At 39.5% G+C, this 15568-nt stretch overlaps 1 protein-coding gene across 3 annotated transcripts; it reads right to left on the bottom strand.

Annotated features, from left to right (window-relative positions):
- Nucleotides 1-118: 118 nt before the first annotated feature.
- Nucleotides 119-13500, bottom strand: LOC139474520 (uncharacterized). Of its 3 annotated transcripts, none has more exons than XM_071257571.1 (7): nt 13386-13500; nt 12628-12903; nt 9745-10092; nt 8836-8940; nt 5140-5193; nt 1342-1438; nt 119-1118 (listed from the first exon to the last, which is right to left on the bottom strand). In XM_071257571.1, exons 1-7 carry the CDS (start codon nt 13480-13482, stop codon nt 1001-1003), a joined length of 1095 nt encoding a protein of 364 aa, XP_071113672.1. In that variant the 5' UTR covers nt 13483-13500; the 3' UTR covers nt 119-1000. The 3 variants fall into 3 exon arrangements, with proteins under 3 accessions (XP_071113672.1, XP_071113673.1, XP_071113674.1); XM_071257572.1 differs by having other exon boundaries at nt 8851-8940; XM_071257573.1 differs by lacking the exon at nt 5140-5193.
- Between the last annotated feature and the right edge of the window lie 2068 nt (nt 13501-15568).

Genomic DNA, 15568 nt, shown 5'->3' with positions numbered 1-15568 from the left:
AGAATATACGACTTGTATGAGAAATATAAAATTATACTTTCAAGGTATATTTCATTAAACAATAAAACAAGTCTTAAGTATATAAACATGCACAAGGGTTAGGATTCTTTGTTCCGAAAATACTGTGCTGTTGTACGACGTGTAATTATAATCTAAAACTTATTCAGGAGAAACAACATTGGCTGTTGATGTGGACTGGCAAGAACAAAACGTGAATACAAAAAAAACCGACAGAATGAGAGAAAACAGTGATATATGTTTAGCAACACAGACATTATATAAAATACACATTGTCTATAACAGTCAATCATAACAAGGAAAGCAATATGACGGTGAGAACAGATCATACTGACATCTTCTGAAGATTGGCATGAGCCAGAACGTTTATTTCCACAATATGTTTTGTATACAATGTGATATGACAACATTACACCGTAATATGTCCACGACAGGCAAGGATTGACAGTGAAATACGTTGCATGTCGCATGCTTGTATCTAAAACACAGGCTGCCATTTAAGTTCAGCTCATCCATGACTCAGGCTTAGTAACAGTGGTAGCCATGACGCTGGCTTAGTAACAGTGGTAGCCATGACACAGGCTTGGTAACAGGGGTAGCCATGACACAGGCTTGGTAACAGGGGTAGCCATGACATAGGCTTGGTAACATGGCTGAGATAACATTCGATATTTATTATCACGGTTGCTATTCTAAACGAGGGCATTTTGTGACACGAGGGTGTCCATGACAACGGTTGCCATGCTACATCAGGATATCCATAACAAAGGTTGCTATGCTACATGAGGGTATCCATGACAACGGTTGCTATGCTACATCAGGATATCCATAACAAAGGTTGCTATGCTACATGAGGGTATCCATGACAACGGTTGCTACGCTACATGCGGGTATCCATGACAAAGGTTGCTATGCTACATGAGGGTATCCATGACAACGGTTGCTATGCTACATGAGGGTATCCATGACAACGGTTGCTATGCTACATGAGGGTATCCATGACGAAGGTTGGCATGTCACAGTCTTCCACTTCCTTCATTTCCTCGTTGGAGTTTGTCTCCTCAATGACGTACTGCTTCCCTGGACTGATCGGTTCCTTTCTGGAAGACACGTATCACGTCGTTTCAAAGTAGTAATTAAAGCCATTCTCACCATATTCAATTAATATATTTTGAAGTAAATCAAACATTTAAAAGTAGCATTCCCCATTACTTCTCCCGTCACATGCTGTAGCGAACCAGCAGCCCTGATCTGAGACACCTGGAGCTGCCTCCTGCAGAATAACAAGATGTACAAGATGTATTGTCCCCGAAAGACGCTCACCGGAACACGATGACTGCGACAACGATGATGACTGTGACGACCAGTACTGCACCGATTGCGGCAGAGACTGTGATGACAACAATCGACCTTTGGAAATCTGGTTGTAAAGTTATAGATATTAACATTACGTAGAAACAAATACATGAGGTTGAATAATCACTTTTAATCTGTTTTATATTTTGAAAGTACAACTCGCAAATGTATCGAACGCTTGGCATAGCATGTAACAGTAACATTGACTGTACTCTTGGCATAGTATGAGACAGTAACATTGACTGTAGCCTTTGCACAGTTTATGACAGTAACATTGACTGTAGCCTTGGCATAGAATGTGACAGTAACATTGACTGTAGCCTTGGCACATTATGTGACAGTAACTTTGACTGTAGCCTTGGCACATTATGTGACAGTAACTTTGACTGTGACCTTGGCATAGTATGTGACAGTAACATTGACTGTGACCTTGGCATAGTATGTGACAGTAACATTGACTGTAGCCTTGGCACAGTATGTGACAGTAACTTTGACAGTGACCTTGGCATAGTATGTGACAGTAACATTGACTGTGATCTTGGCATAGTATGTGACAGTAACAATTACTGTAGCCTTGGCACAGTATGTGACAGTAACTTTGACTGTGACCTTGGCATAGTATGTGATAGTAATATTGACTGTAGCCTTGGCATAGTATGTGATAGTAACTTTGACTGTGACCTTGGCATAATATGTGACAGTAACTTTGACTGTAACCTTGGAGTAGTATGTGACAGTAACTTTGACTGTAACCTTTACATAGTATGTGACAGTAACATTGACCGTAACCTTGGCATAGTATGAGACAGTAACATTGATTGTAACTTTGACATAGTATGTGACAGTAACCTTGGCATAGTATGTGACAGTAACATTGACAGTACCCTCATAATATGTGACAGTAACATTGACTGTACCCTCATTAGTATGTGAGAGTAACATTGACTGTTACCTTGGCACCGTATGAGACAGTAACATTGACTGTACTCTTGGCATAGTATGTGACAGTAACATTGACTGTTCCCTCATAGTATGTGACAGTAACATTGACTGTAGCCTTGGCATAGTATGTGACAGTAACATTAACAGTAACCTTGGCATAGTATGAGACAGTAACATTGACTGTAACCTTTGCATAGTATGTGACAGTAACATTGAATGTACCCTCATCATAGTATGTGACAGTAACATTTACTGTACCCTCATAGTATGTGACAGTAACATTGAATGTACTCTTGGCATTGTATGTGACAGTAACATTGACTGTAACCTTGGCATAGTATGTGACATTAACATTGACTGTAACCTTGGCATTGTATGTGACAGTAAAATTGACTGTAACCTTGGCATAGTATGTGACAGTAACATTTACTGTACCCTCATAGAATGTGACAGTAACATTGACTGTTACCTTGGCATAGTATGTGACAGTAACATTGACTGTAACCTTGGCATAGTATGTGACAGTAACATTGACAGTAACCTTGGCATAGTATGAGACAGTAACATAGACTGTAACCTTGGCATAGTATGAGACAGTAACATTGACTGTAGCCTTGGCATAGTATGTGAGAGTAACATTGACTGTAAGCTTGGCATAGTATGTGACAGTAACATTGGCTGTAGCCTTGGCATAATATGTGACAGTAATTTTGACTGTAGCCTTGGCACAGTATGTGACAGTAACATTGAATGTACCCTCATCATAGTATGTGACAGTAACATTTACTGTACCCTCATAGTAGGTGACAGTAACATTGACAGTAACCTTGCCATAGTATGAGACAGTAACATTAACTGTAGCCTTGGCACAATATGTGACAGTAACATTGAATGTACCCTCATCATAGTATGTGACAGTAACATTGACTGTAGCCTTGGCATAGTATGTGACAGTAACATTGAATGTACCCTCATCATAGTATGTGACAGTAACATTGACTGTAGCCTTGGCATAGTATGTGACAGTAACATTGAATGTACCCTCATCATAGTATGTGACAGTAACATTTACTGTACCCTCATAGTAGGTGACAGTAACATTGACAGTAACCTTGCCATAGTATGAGACAGTAACATTGACTGTAGCCTTGGCACAATATGTGACAGTAACATTGAATGTACCCTCATCATAGTATGTGACTGTCACATTGACTGTAACCTTGGCATAGTATGTGACAGTAAGATTGACTGTAACCTTAGCATAGTATGTGGCAGTATAATTGACTGTAACCTTGGCATAGTATGTGACAGTAACATTGACTGTACCCTCGAAGTATGTGACAGTAACATTGACTGTACTCTTGGCATAGTATGTGACAGTAACATTTACTGTACTCTTGGCATAGTATGTGACAGTAACATTGACTGTAACCTTGGCATAGTATGTGACAGTAACATTGACTGTGCCCTCATAGTATGTGACAGTAACATTGACTGTAACCTCATAGTATGTGACAGTAACATTGACTGTTACCTTGGCATAGTATGTGACAGTAACTTTGACTGTAACCTTGGCACAGTATGTGACAGTAACATTGACAGTAACCTTGGCACAGAATGTGACAGTAACTTTGACTGTAACCTTGGCATAGTATGTGACAGTAACTTTGAAAGTAACCTTGGCATAGTATGTGACAGTAACATTGACTGTAACCTTGGCATATTATGTGACAGTAACATTGACTGTAACCTTGGCATAGTATGTGACAGTAACATTGACTGTAGCCTTGGCATAGTATGTGACAGTAACATTGACTGCAACCTTGACATAGTATGTGACAGTAACATTGACTCTACCCTCATAGTATGTGACAGTAACTTTGACTGTAACCTTGGCATAGTATGTGACAGTAACTTTGACTGTACTCTTGGCACAGTATGTGACAGTAACATTGACTGTTACCTTGGCACAGTATGTGACAGTAACATTGACTGTACTCTTGGCATAGTATGTGACATTAACATTGACTGTACCCTCATAGTATGTGACAGTAACATTGACTGTAACCTTGGCATAGTATGTGACAGTAACTTTGACTGTAACCTTGACATAGTATGTGACAGTAACATTCACTGTAACCTTGGCATAGTATGTGACAGTAACATTGACTGTAACCTTGGCATAGTATATGACAGTAACTTTGACTGTGACCTTGGCATAGTATGTGACAGTAACTTTGACTGTGACATTGGCATAGTATGTGACAGTAACATTGACTGTGACCTTGGCATAGTATGTGACAGTAACATTGGCAGTAACCTTGGCATAGTATGTGACAGTAACATTGACTGTCACCTTGGCATAGTATGTGACAGTAACATTGACTGTAACCTTGGCATAGTATGTGACAGTAACATTTACTGTAACCTTGGCACAGTATGTGACAGTAACTTTGACTGTACCTTCATAGTATGTGACAGTAACATTGACTGTACCCTCATAGTATGTGACAGTAACATTGACTGTAACCTTGGCATAGTATGTGACATTAACATTGACTGTACCCTCATAGTATGTGACAGTAACATTGACTGTAACCTTGGCATAGTATGTGACAGTAACATTGACAGTAACCTTGACATAGTATGAGACAGTAACATTGACAGTAACCTTGGCATAGTATGTGACAGTAACATTGAATGTACTCTCATCATAATATGTGACAGTAACATTGACTGTAACCTCGACATAGTATGAGACAGAGTACTGAACGTCATCGTTTTGGATGTCAAATATATTTGGAAGCTAAGAAGGAATCGTACCTTGCCTCAGTTGCGTCTTAGCAGGGTCTGTATTGTATGGCGTCGTGTTGACAGCTGTTAAAATATGTTGTTTGATAATTATTTATGATGATGGTAAGGCTACAGTTTCAGCAGTGTCCCTGCTGTACATATCTTACAGTGTTTGGAGCACCACATAACTCCACATTAGTGAGTTTGGTGTCAAGTCGTTTTAACCCTTTTCAGTTCTATTACGACGTATCATCCACCTCTGCTGCAGGTCGCACACGTTAACCACAGTGGTGATCCCACAAGCATGGATAGTGTGTTGACAAAGCATGTATAGTGTGTTGACAAAGCATGGATAGTGTGCTGACAAAGTATGGATAGTGTGCTGACAAAGCATGGATAGTGTGCTGACAAAGCATGGATAGTGTCCTGACAAAGCATGGATAGTGTGCTGCCAAAGCATGGATTGTGTGCTGACAAAGCATGGATAATGTGCTGACAAAGCATGGATAGTGTGCTGTCAAAGCATGGACAGTTCGCTGACAAAGCATGGATTGTGTGCTGACAAAGCATGGATAGTGTGCTGACAAAGCGTGGATAGTGTGCTGACAAAACATGGATAGTGTGCTGACATAGCATGCATAGTGTGCTGACATAGCATGGATAGTGTGTTGACAAAGCATGGATAGTGTGCTGGCAAAGCACGGATAGAGTGCTGACAAAGCATGTATAGTGTCCTGACAAAGCATGGATAGTGTGCTGTGACAGCATCGATAGTGTGCTGACAAGGCATGGATAGTGTGCTGATAAAGCATGGATAGTGTGCCGACAAAGCATGGATAGAGTGCTGACAAAGCATTGATTGTGTGCTGACAAACCAATAATTCATAACCAGGGTGAATATTGCCCCCCCCCCCCCCCCCCCAACACACACACACACGAAAAAATAAATAAAAATAAATACATAAAAAATTAAAAAAATACAATATTTTTTTCTTACTAAAATACTAAAAGAAAATAAATACACAAATAAAAAATGAAATACAAAAGTAAGTCGTTATCTCTAATGCACTATTCAGTAATCAGTTGTATTTCTCTCGTGTACAGTTGTACAGTTTCTGTGTAAAGTTGTACAGTTTATGTATACAGTTGTACAGTTTATGTATACAGTTGTAGTTTCTGTGTACAGTTTCTGTGTACAGTTGTACAGTTTCTGTACACAGTTATACAGTTTCTGTATACAGTTGTACATTTTCTCTACACAGTTTTACAGTTCATGTAAACAGTTGTAAACTTTATGTGTACAGTTGTGCAGTTTCTGTGTACAGTTGTACAGTTTCTGTGTACAGTTATGAAGTTTCTGTATACAGTTGAACAGTTTCTGTAAACAGTTGCACAGTATATGTGTACAGTTGTACAGTTTATGTTTACAGTTGTACAGTTTCTGTACACAGTCGTACAGTTTATGTGTACAGTTGTACAGTTTTTGTACACAGTTGTACAGTTCATGTATACAGTTGTACAGTTTCTGTGTACAGTTGTACAGTTTCTGTGTACAGTTGTACAGTTTCTGTATACAGTTGTACAGTTTATGTATATAGTTGTAGTTTCTGTGTAGAGTTGTACAGTTTCTGTGTACAGTTGTACAGTTTCTGTACACAGTTGTACAGTTTCTGTATACAGTTGTAGTTTCTGTGTACAGTTGTACAGTTAATGTACACAATTGTACAGTTTCTGTATACAGTTGTACAGTTTCTTTATACAGTTGTACAGCTCATGTATACAGTTGTAATTTCTGTGTACAGTTGTACAGTTTCTGTACACAAATATACAGTTTCTGTATACAGTTGTACAGTTTCTGTATACAGTTGTACAGTGTCTGTGTACAGTTGTACTGTTTCTGTGTAGAGTTGTACAGTTTCTGTGTAGAGTTGTACAGTTTCTGTACCCAGTTGTACAGTTTATGTACACAGTTGTAGTTTCTGTGTACAGTTATACAGCTTCTGTAGACAGTTATACAGCTTCTGTACACAGTTATACAGATTCTGTATACAGTTATACAGTTTCTGTATACAGTTGTCCAGTTTCTGTATACAGTTATACAGTTTCTGTATACAGTTGTACAGTTTCTGTGTACAGTTATACAGTTTCTGGATACAGTCATACAGTTTCTGTGTAAAGTTATACAGTTTCTGTACACAGTTATACAGTTTCTGTATACAGTTCTACCGTTTCTGTATACAGTTATACAGTTTCTGTATACAGTTATACAGTTTCTGTGTACAGTTATACAGTTTCTGTATACAGTTATACAGTTTCTGTATACAGTTATACAGTTTCTGTACACAGTTATACAGTTTCTGTGTACAGTTGTTCAGTTTCTGTGTACAGTTATACAGTTTCTGTGTACAGTTATACAGTTTCTGTACACAGTTATACAGTTTCTGTGTACAGTTGTTCAGTTTCTGTGTACAGTTATACAGTTTCTGTGTACAGTTATACAGTTTCTGTGTACAGTTATACAGTTTCTGTGTACAGTTATACACTTTCTGTATACAGTTGTTCAGTTTTTGTACACAGTTATACAGATTCTGTGTACAGTTGTACAGTTTCTGCGTAAAGATGTACAGTTTATGTATACAGTTGTACAGTTTCTGTATACAGTTGTACAGTTTATGTATACAGTTGTACAGTTTATTTACACAGTTATACAATTTATGTATACAGTTGTACTGTTTCTGTGTACAGTTGTACCGTTTCTGTGTACAGTTCTACAGTTTCTGTATACAGTTGTACAGTTTCTGTGTACAGTTTGTACAGTTTCTGTTTACAGTTGTACAGTTTCTGTGTACAGTTGTACAATTTCTGTACACAGTTGTACAGTTTATGTATACAGTTGTACTGTTTCTGTGTCCAGTTGTACAGTTTCTGTACACAGTTATACACTTTCTGTATACAGTTGTACAGTTTCTGTACACAGATGTACAGTTTATGTATACAGTTGTACTGTTTCTGTATACAGTTGTACAGTTTATGTACACAGTTGTACAGTTTTTGTGTACAGTTGTACAGTTTCTGTATACAGTTGTACAGTTTCTGTGTACAGTTGTACAGTTTCTGTATATAGTTATACAGTTTCTGTATACAGTTGTACAGTTTCTGTGTATAATTGTACAGTAACCGTGTACAGTTATACAGTTTCTGTATACAGTTGTACAGTTTCTGTGTACAGTTTGTACAGTTTCTGTTTACAGTTGTACAGTTTCTGTGTACAGTTGTACAGTTTCTGTACACAGTTGTACAGTTTATGTATACAGTTGTACTGTTTCTGTGTCCAGTTGTACAGTTTCTGTACACAGTTATACACTTTCTGTATACAGTTGTACAGTTTCTGTACACAGTTGTACAGTTTATGTATACAGTTGTACTGTTTCTGTATACAGTTGTACAGTTTATGTACACAGTTGTACAGTTTTTGTGTACAGTTGTACAGTTTCTGTATACAGTTGTACAGTTTCTGTGTACAGTTGTACAGTTTTTGTATATAGTTATACAGTTTCTGTATACAGTTGTACAGTTTCTGTGTATAGTTGTACAGTAACCGTGTACAGTTATACAGTTTCTGTATACAGTTGTACAGTTTCTATGTACAGTTGTACAGTTTCTGTACACAGTTTTACACTTTAGGTATACAGTTATGCAGGTAATACCAGAGAGACATTCACACACCTGTCGTGTACTGACCGGTCGGGGCAGGGGATGATGGCGTGGTGAAGGTCGGCACCGTTATGTTGTCATCTCCATGGTAACATATTGCTGTCATATTTGAAGATCCTAAACGGAATACAGAAATACGCCATATATGTGCAAAATTTCAAACTGTTTGTATTCAAAATAATGTTCCAGATTAGGTCGAGGGGCGAGCACTCTCCAGTTGTTTACCATACTAATAATGTGAATGTATGAACAAAACATATAACTGAACCATGCGATGAAACAAAAACAACAATGAATATATGCCTTACACAAACAAGTAACTGCTTTCCTGAATGAACTATTTGCATTCGTACAGCATTTTTAAAATTTTAAGTACACCGTCCCTTTCCCAGCTGTATTTTCACGTGTGCTTCTGAGAATTTTGAAATATGTTGTGACGCCTGTCTGTTAAGAAAATTAAATATACTGTAGTGCATGTGTACTGGATAGAATGGTTATAAAATAGAGGGGTTCATAGGAGCAGGAATATTCATACTCGCATTAAATAAATATATATCAAATAATTAGATGTAGATCCATATGTGTGATAGAAAAAGAGTATTGCTGCTTGAACTATTCCGGACTGATGTTGATTTTTTAGTGCTAGCGTATTGAAATACTATGCCACATGTTGACATGGATATCTCATTCACACACAGTATACTGACTCTGAGCCGACCAGTCCTTGTTTTTAGCCCCTTAATGCCGAGCGACATGCAGGGTAACAACAAGTACCATCTTTTAACATCTTGTATGACACGGCCGGGGTTCGAATCCCGGACCTTGCGCTCTCTGGGCGTACACTCTATCTACTGGACAACGGAGGAGGTCAGTGATGAAGATGAGGATGAAGGGGACGTTGGTGGGGAAGATGACAGTCACCTGAAACCTTAATCCACATGTCCTGGCTTAGCTGCCCAAAGTCGTTAAAGGCAACTTTGAGGTTGTCGGTGTCGTTGATGACCAAGGTGTTGTACACGACAGGGACGCGGTCGTCTGTCGTCCATGCCGCCGTGTCTCCGATCACAACCAGCCTGCCTGTTATTTTGATGCCGGTGCCTCGGAAGTAAACCTCCAGGATGGAGACTTTCATCATCGTACCTGTGACGTCACACACGCATGTTCCGTTGGTTTTCATATTCCCAGAACCACGTGGGTAGGTTGGGGAGGCAAGATATAGCGTGGTGTCACGTGACAGGGTTGTGACGTCACAGATGTTGATGGGGTTACCTGAAATACCAGAATCCGGGGACTGAGGAATATGTTACTTTTCAAGGATTACAGAGCGTCTGCGATAAACGTACAGCATCCATGTGATTTAACTATTAACGTTAGCCAAGGTTCGAGTTTGAGCACACAAACGGGAGGAGTTTTATGCGGTTCTGGATAGCAGTATCAATATATCAGATGTTCAGAGAACAGCCACCAACTAGTGGTTCATAGCAAACGGTCAGAGACATTGTTGCAAGAAGACACAGTGCAGACAACGGACTCCCATGTCGAGACACGGGGGATATGCAAGTATGTGACCAACCATGAGATAAGGGACCTCATGGGTGAAAAAAAATCTTTATATATTTTAAAACCCACAGTATCGTCAGACAAGACAAGAAGTTTATTGTATGAAAGGCCTCCGGCCTATATACAAATACACACAATGTATACATACTTTCAACTTATATGTGCGTTCTAGGATACATTTGTATTTACAAGTTCTTGCCGAATATTGAGTGCTTGATGGAGAAATTGAGCTAAACTGTAGATTACACAAGAAGAATGATTAGACATAAGTGATATAAGGGATGTGGTACATTGCTGTTTAAGGTATTTAGCGGGTACAAAACGTTTTCGGACATCTTGGTAAAACTCACAGATAAAAAGTACATGAAATTCGTCCTCAACACCCATATCACATAATGGACACAAACGCATAGATTTTAACGTATTTTGTCTTCTTCCGGTATTTACTCTAATATCACTCAGTCCCATACGAAAACGTGTGAATGTTGAACGAAGATTTAAATTACAAAGAACACTTAAATATTTTTCAGGCTCCAGTAAGGATTTGAATGATCTATACACATCATATCTGCTACTTGCATTTAAGTTAGACATCCATGTTTGATAAAAGGTATTTACAATTCTTTCTTTGAACATATTTACAAACATACAGGTGTTACCAACTCCTTGATAAATCCAAGCATAGCCAAAGCCATTTGAGAACAGAAGTACCCGAATATTTGATGCCCAAGTTGTGTAACCCAGATTATCATAGTTGTATAACATATTGTAAGCTTTCCTTGGCAGTCGCTGTTTGTGCATAGTAAGTATTTTTAGCCAATATCTGATACAACGAATATATGAATTAACGTACAGAGGATATCTACCGCACTCTCCGTAAACAATATTATTAGGGGAGTTGACTCCAGTCATTAAAAATTGTTTACAAGCAAGAAGATGTACTTTTTCGATTGTATTAAAATGTTTAAAACCCCATAATTCAGAGCCATACAAAAGTATTGGTTGTATCTGTGTGTCAAACAATTTAAAGAATATACTTGGGGATAAAGGCTGGAGTTTAGATAAAGTTGACAATAACATGACCATGGCTTTTTTACCCCTTACAGATAAATCCTTAACAAGATTACCCATACTTAAAGTGTTGGTAAACAGAACACCTAGGTATTTATACTTGCTAACAACTTTAACTCTCGAACCCTTATATAACCATTTTTCGACTGAAGCTAATGGGCCACCTCTTCTAAAAACGACTATGTTTGTCTTTTCTAAGTTTACAGTTAACTTCCAATCACCAGTGTAATCAGTTAAAATGTTTAATTGGTTCTGAAGACCCGAGACTGAGTGTGATATAAGAATAACATCATCAGCAAACAATAATAAGAGCAATTCTAAAATATCCGGACATAATTGGACCCCGTGTTTGCCACTATTCAATATTTCTATACACAATTCGTTAATAAAGAATGAAAATAGAATGGGACTTAATACGCATCCTTGTTTCAAGCCAAGCGGACAATCAAAAAAGTCAGTGAAATCACCTTTACAACGCACACACGCCCTGACATTAGAGTACATACTTTTAAGAATCAGGTACATTTTGCCCCGTAATCCAGCTCTCCTAAGGCACACCCACAGTTTATGACGATTCACAGAATCAAAAGCCTTCCGGAAATCAACAAAAGCTACATACAGTTTTCTCCCCCGTTTCATCAAATATTTTTCTATTATTGCATTTAATGTAAAAATATGATCTGTAGTCGAATAGTGTTTTCTAAACCCGGCCTGATATTCAGGAATTTTATCCCTCATATTGGCCCATAACGTTAGTCTGTCGTAAGACCATGTGATTAGCTTCAATTCATATTTATTACAGAGTAACAAGGCATCAAACATTTGGGCTCATTGTCTGCGATTTTCAGACTTATTACTCTTTATGTAATAATTCGGATATGTTACATTAATTGAAAGTAGACATGCTTGCTTAAATGCTTTGAAATAATGTTTTTATTATATTACGAACAAGCAAGAGAAAAGAACGATATTTTTTTACAGTCTCCATACATGGCAATTTTTACGGAAGTACGTTGACGTCAAACGTCTTTGTTTATGACGTCACAGCACAATTGTATCCAAGCACCCACAAGGTCACATACATGTACGTCTTTATCAACGGGTGTCGATATTACGCTGATGTACATGCAATACTAGATATTCACGTGAGACGCACTGGTTTGACATTTCTACCTGTAATGCATTCGTACTGAACAGTGGCCTGGGCAGACCTGGTTCCACATGTTTGGTTTATCCCGAAAATGGTCACCTCCTCCTGGCATTGACTGACCCCATTACAAGTGATAGTTGGGAAATCTTCCGTATATTCACAAGGGGTTGGATCTCCTGGGCAGGTGCTTGGGTTCTTGTAGAACTTTCTGATGACGTGGATCTTCTCTGACGCCTCACACTGTAGGGTTACTTTCGTCTCGGAGGTAGTCAGGCAGGATGTCGCCTCACGACCTTGACCTTGGATAGAAGAGTCCTGGTTACAGGGATGTGAGTGAGTGAGTGAATGAGCATGGTTTTATAGCGCTTTTAGCAATAGTTCAGTAAAGCGAAGCTTTAACCACTAGGCTAACCCCCCCCCCCCCCCCCCCCCCCCCCCACCCCCCCCCCCCCCCCCCGGTTTCAGGGATGTCCTGACGACATGGTTCATCAACCCAGTAAAGCTTACTAATGACTCCATCTTCAATGAGCTGCATCCACTTGAGATTATGCGCATATCATCGAATATTCCATCTCACAAATTTAAAAACTGTTACATAGGTACATGTATGGAAACACGTATTATGTATTGTAGTGAATAAGAGACAGCGATACAATACACGATATGCAAGTAGAATATTCAGGTCGAAGAAAATTATATTACTAGAAATTACGCGATCATATAGAACTAGGAGAGTAAGACTTGGTAATTTAGAAATATACAAAATAACAGCAAACATTACCAATAGGCAGCGCCATCATCACCACGACCACCACGTGTACCAGTGTGGCCATCATCTTGACACAAGGGCAGAGAAGTGCGCTGCACATACCTGACATCACTGATGACTAATAACACGCCTGTCATCTGTATTCGCCGACACACACAGTGTTGTCAATGATGGTGAGTAGATGTCTGAATCTGTACACAAATGCACGTTGTCATGGGTTACCAGTCAGAAAAAGACTCAATTACAGAGATGTTTGAAGTCATCCTTGCTCGACCAATACACATGTTCAAACATGCTTGATGTAAATGCTTAAAAGGCTTTTATCGTCATTATTTTTAACATATTGTGTTGACTCCGTCATCAAGGAATACATAGGAGTTTCCACGTCGGATTTATAGCACCAACATGCAATATTAGTTTATGCATTTATAGACGGTTGTCGGAGTATTGCAGACGTTGTGTTGAGTAACGCTAAAGTCAGCAATAGTGAAACTATATCACGCCCCGGGTACGATGTTACACAATCCACCAGGTCACACATTGTAACCACCCGTCGCCATCTTAGCTCCGACAAGCACGTGGTGCTAGGGACTGCATCGGACACCTCAGGGGAGGTCTGCATATTATGTATGTATCCCTGGATACTCTACACTCTACCATCTACCATCCACCATATCCACAGTACCTCTACCCTTTACCTCTACCCTCTATCACTACCATCTACCCCCCTCGACTACCCACTACATCCACTAACTTATCTGTAACCTGTACTGTCTACCATCTACACTCTACCAGAGGAACAGCGAGGTGACTTAGATCTTCTAACAATGTTAACATTGCTTTGTTAACACGATCCGGATCTGCCTGGTTGTGGCAGGTATCACCAGGAGTGAGTGTGGTCCTGTGTGGCTGCCGCGGCATTCATCAGCAGACACATTGATTCAGATGACTGACGGCTTCTTATAAACCAGTTTGTACAAGTGATTACATCATCCAGTCATCCGTTCATTCTCCAATCATCACATGGAGTGTTTGGATGATAATGAAACACTTTGTTGTCATTGTTATGTCACTCACGTCACCCAGTGACATCTTCACAACTAATGAACGCATGCATGCATTAAAATTGCCAGTATGTAAAAAGAACCACAACCAAATTATTTTTGATTTTTAAAAGTCCATGCCATTGTCTGTGTTTACAGGTTGGAGTTGCAGGACGCCGGGGTGGATGCAGGACGCCGGGGTGGATGCAGGACGCATGGGTGGATGCAGGACCATGCCACCTCCACCCTTTAGATTCACGGGTAGAGAGGTCAGAGTGACTTGATAGAGTCTGTATCAATCTCACATTCTTCAAAATCTTGTAATGCTGCACTCGTTATTGTCCTTAAAATAAACCCTTCATTTCTACACTTCTCGACAAAAAATGATCCCCACTGATATCGGATAAACTGCTTCGCCCAACACTAGCATCAGTCAACTCATGAGTAAGACAAGAGAGTTTGATTTCTTCGAAATTATTCTTTGATCAATCTTTACGATATCTGTGTGCTTTATCTTTGTGAACATGTTTACACTTCTTTTCATTTGCACATGTCTATCTCTCTCTGTTTCCGTTTCTTGCCATGTCTTCTTGATGCCTCATCTACGTCTTCACCGGGTCTTTCTGACTCGGCAACAATACACTGGCATTCAGCAGCACATGGAGCACGAGCAGGGGAGGGGGTGGGTCAACAGAGGGAACAAGACCAGAATGAGGAGGACAAACACCAGCCGCATGTAGCGGAATGACACCATCACCTAGATCCTCTTCTTCCGGTATACATGCCCCACCCGTGTGTGTCGGGGACTGAGTTCCCATTGTGGTTTCTTTTTCCTCGATCCTCTGGTAACATCTTGTGGTGGACCTGGAGAAACCTGGAAGCAGATGGGGGACCCATGGCGACCATGTGTTCACATCATCGAGTTCCGCCTAGTCCAAGTTTGGGGGTTCGTACAGCTGATCGGCAAAATCAGGCGAGTTGTAGAGCCATGGATTACATTGAACATGACGGCGTGGAATGGCAATACGTTTAGGTAACTGTAGTAGGGTCCAGTTGAGGCCAGAACGCAGATATGACAGAAACGACAAGAAAAAGTAAACAAGTTTACATTCAGTCATTTTAGTGTCAGGCCTTTCTAACTCTCCTAATTAC

This window comes from Haliotis cracherodii, unplaced genomic scaffold (assembly GCF_022045235.1).
Source record: "Haliotis cracherodii isolate W230 unplaced genomic scaffold, xgHalCrac1.p SCAF_3, whole genome shotgun sequence".
NCBI lineage: Eukaryota > Metazoa > Mollusca > Gastropoda > Lepetellida > Haliotidae > Haliotis > Haliotis cracherodii.
Note: the sequence above shows the minus strand (reverse complement) of the source record. Positions and strands in the feature narration are given on the sequence as shown.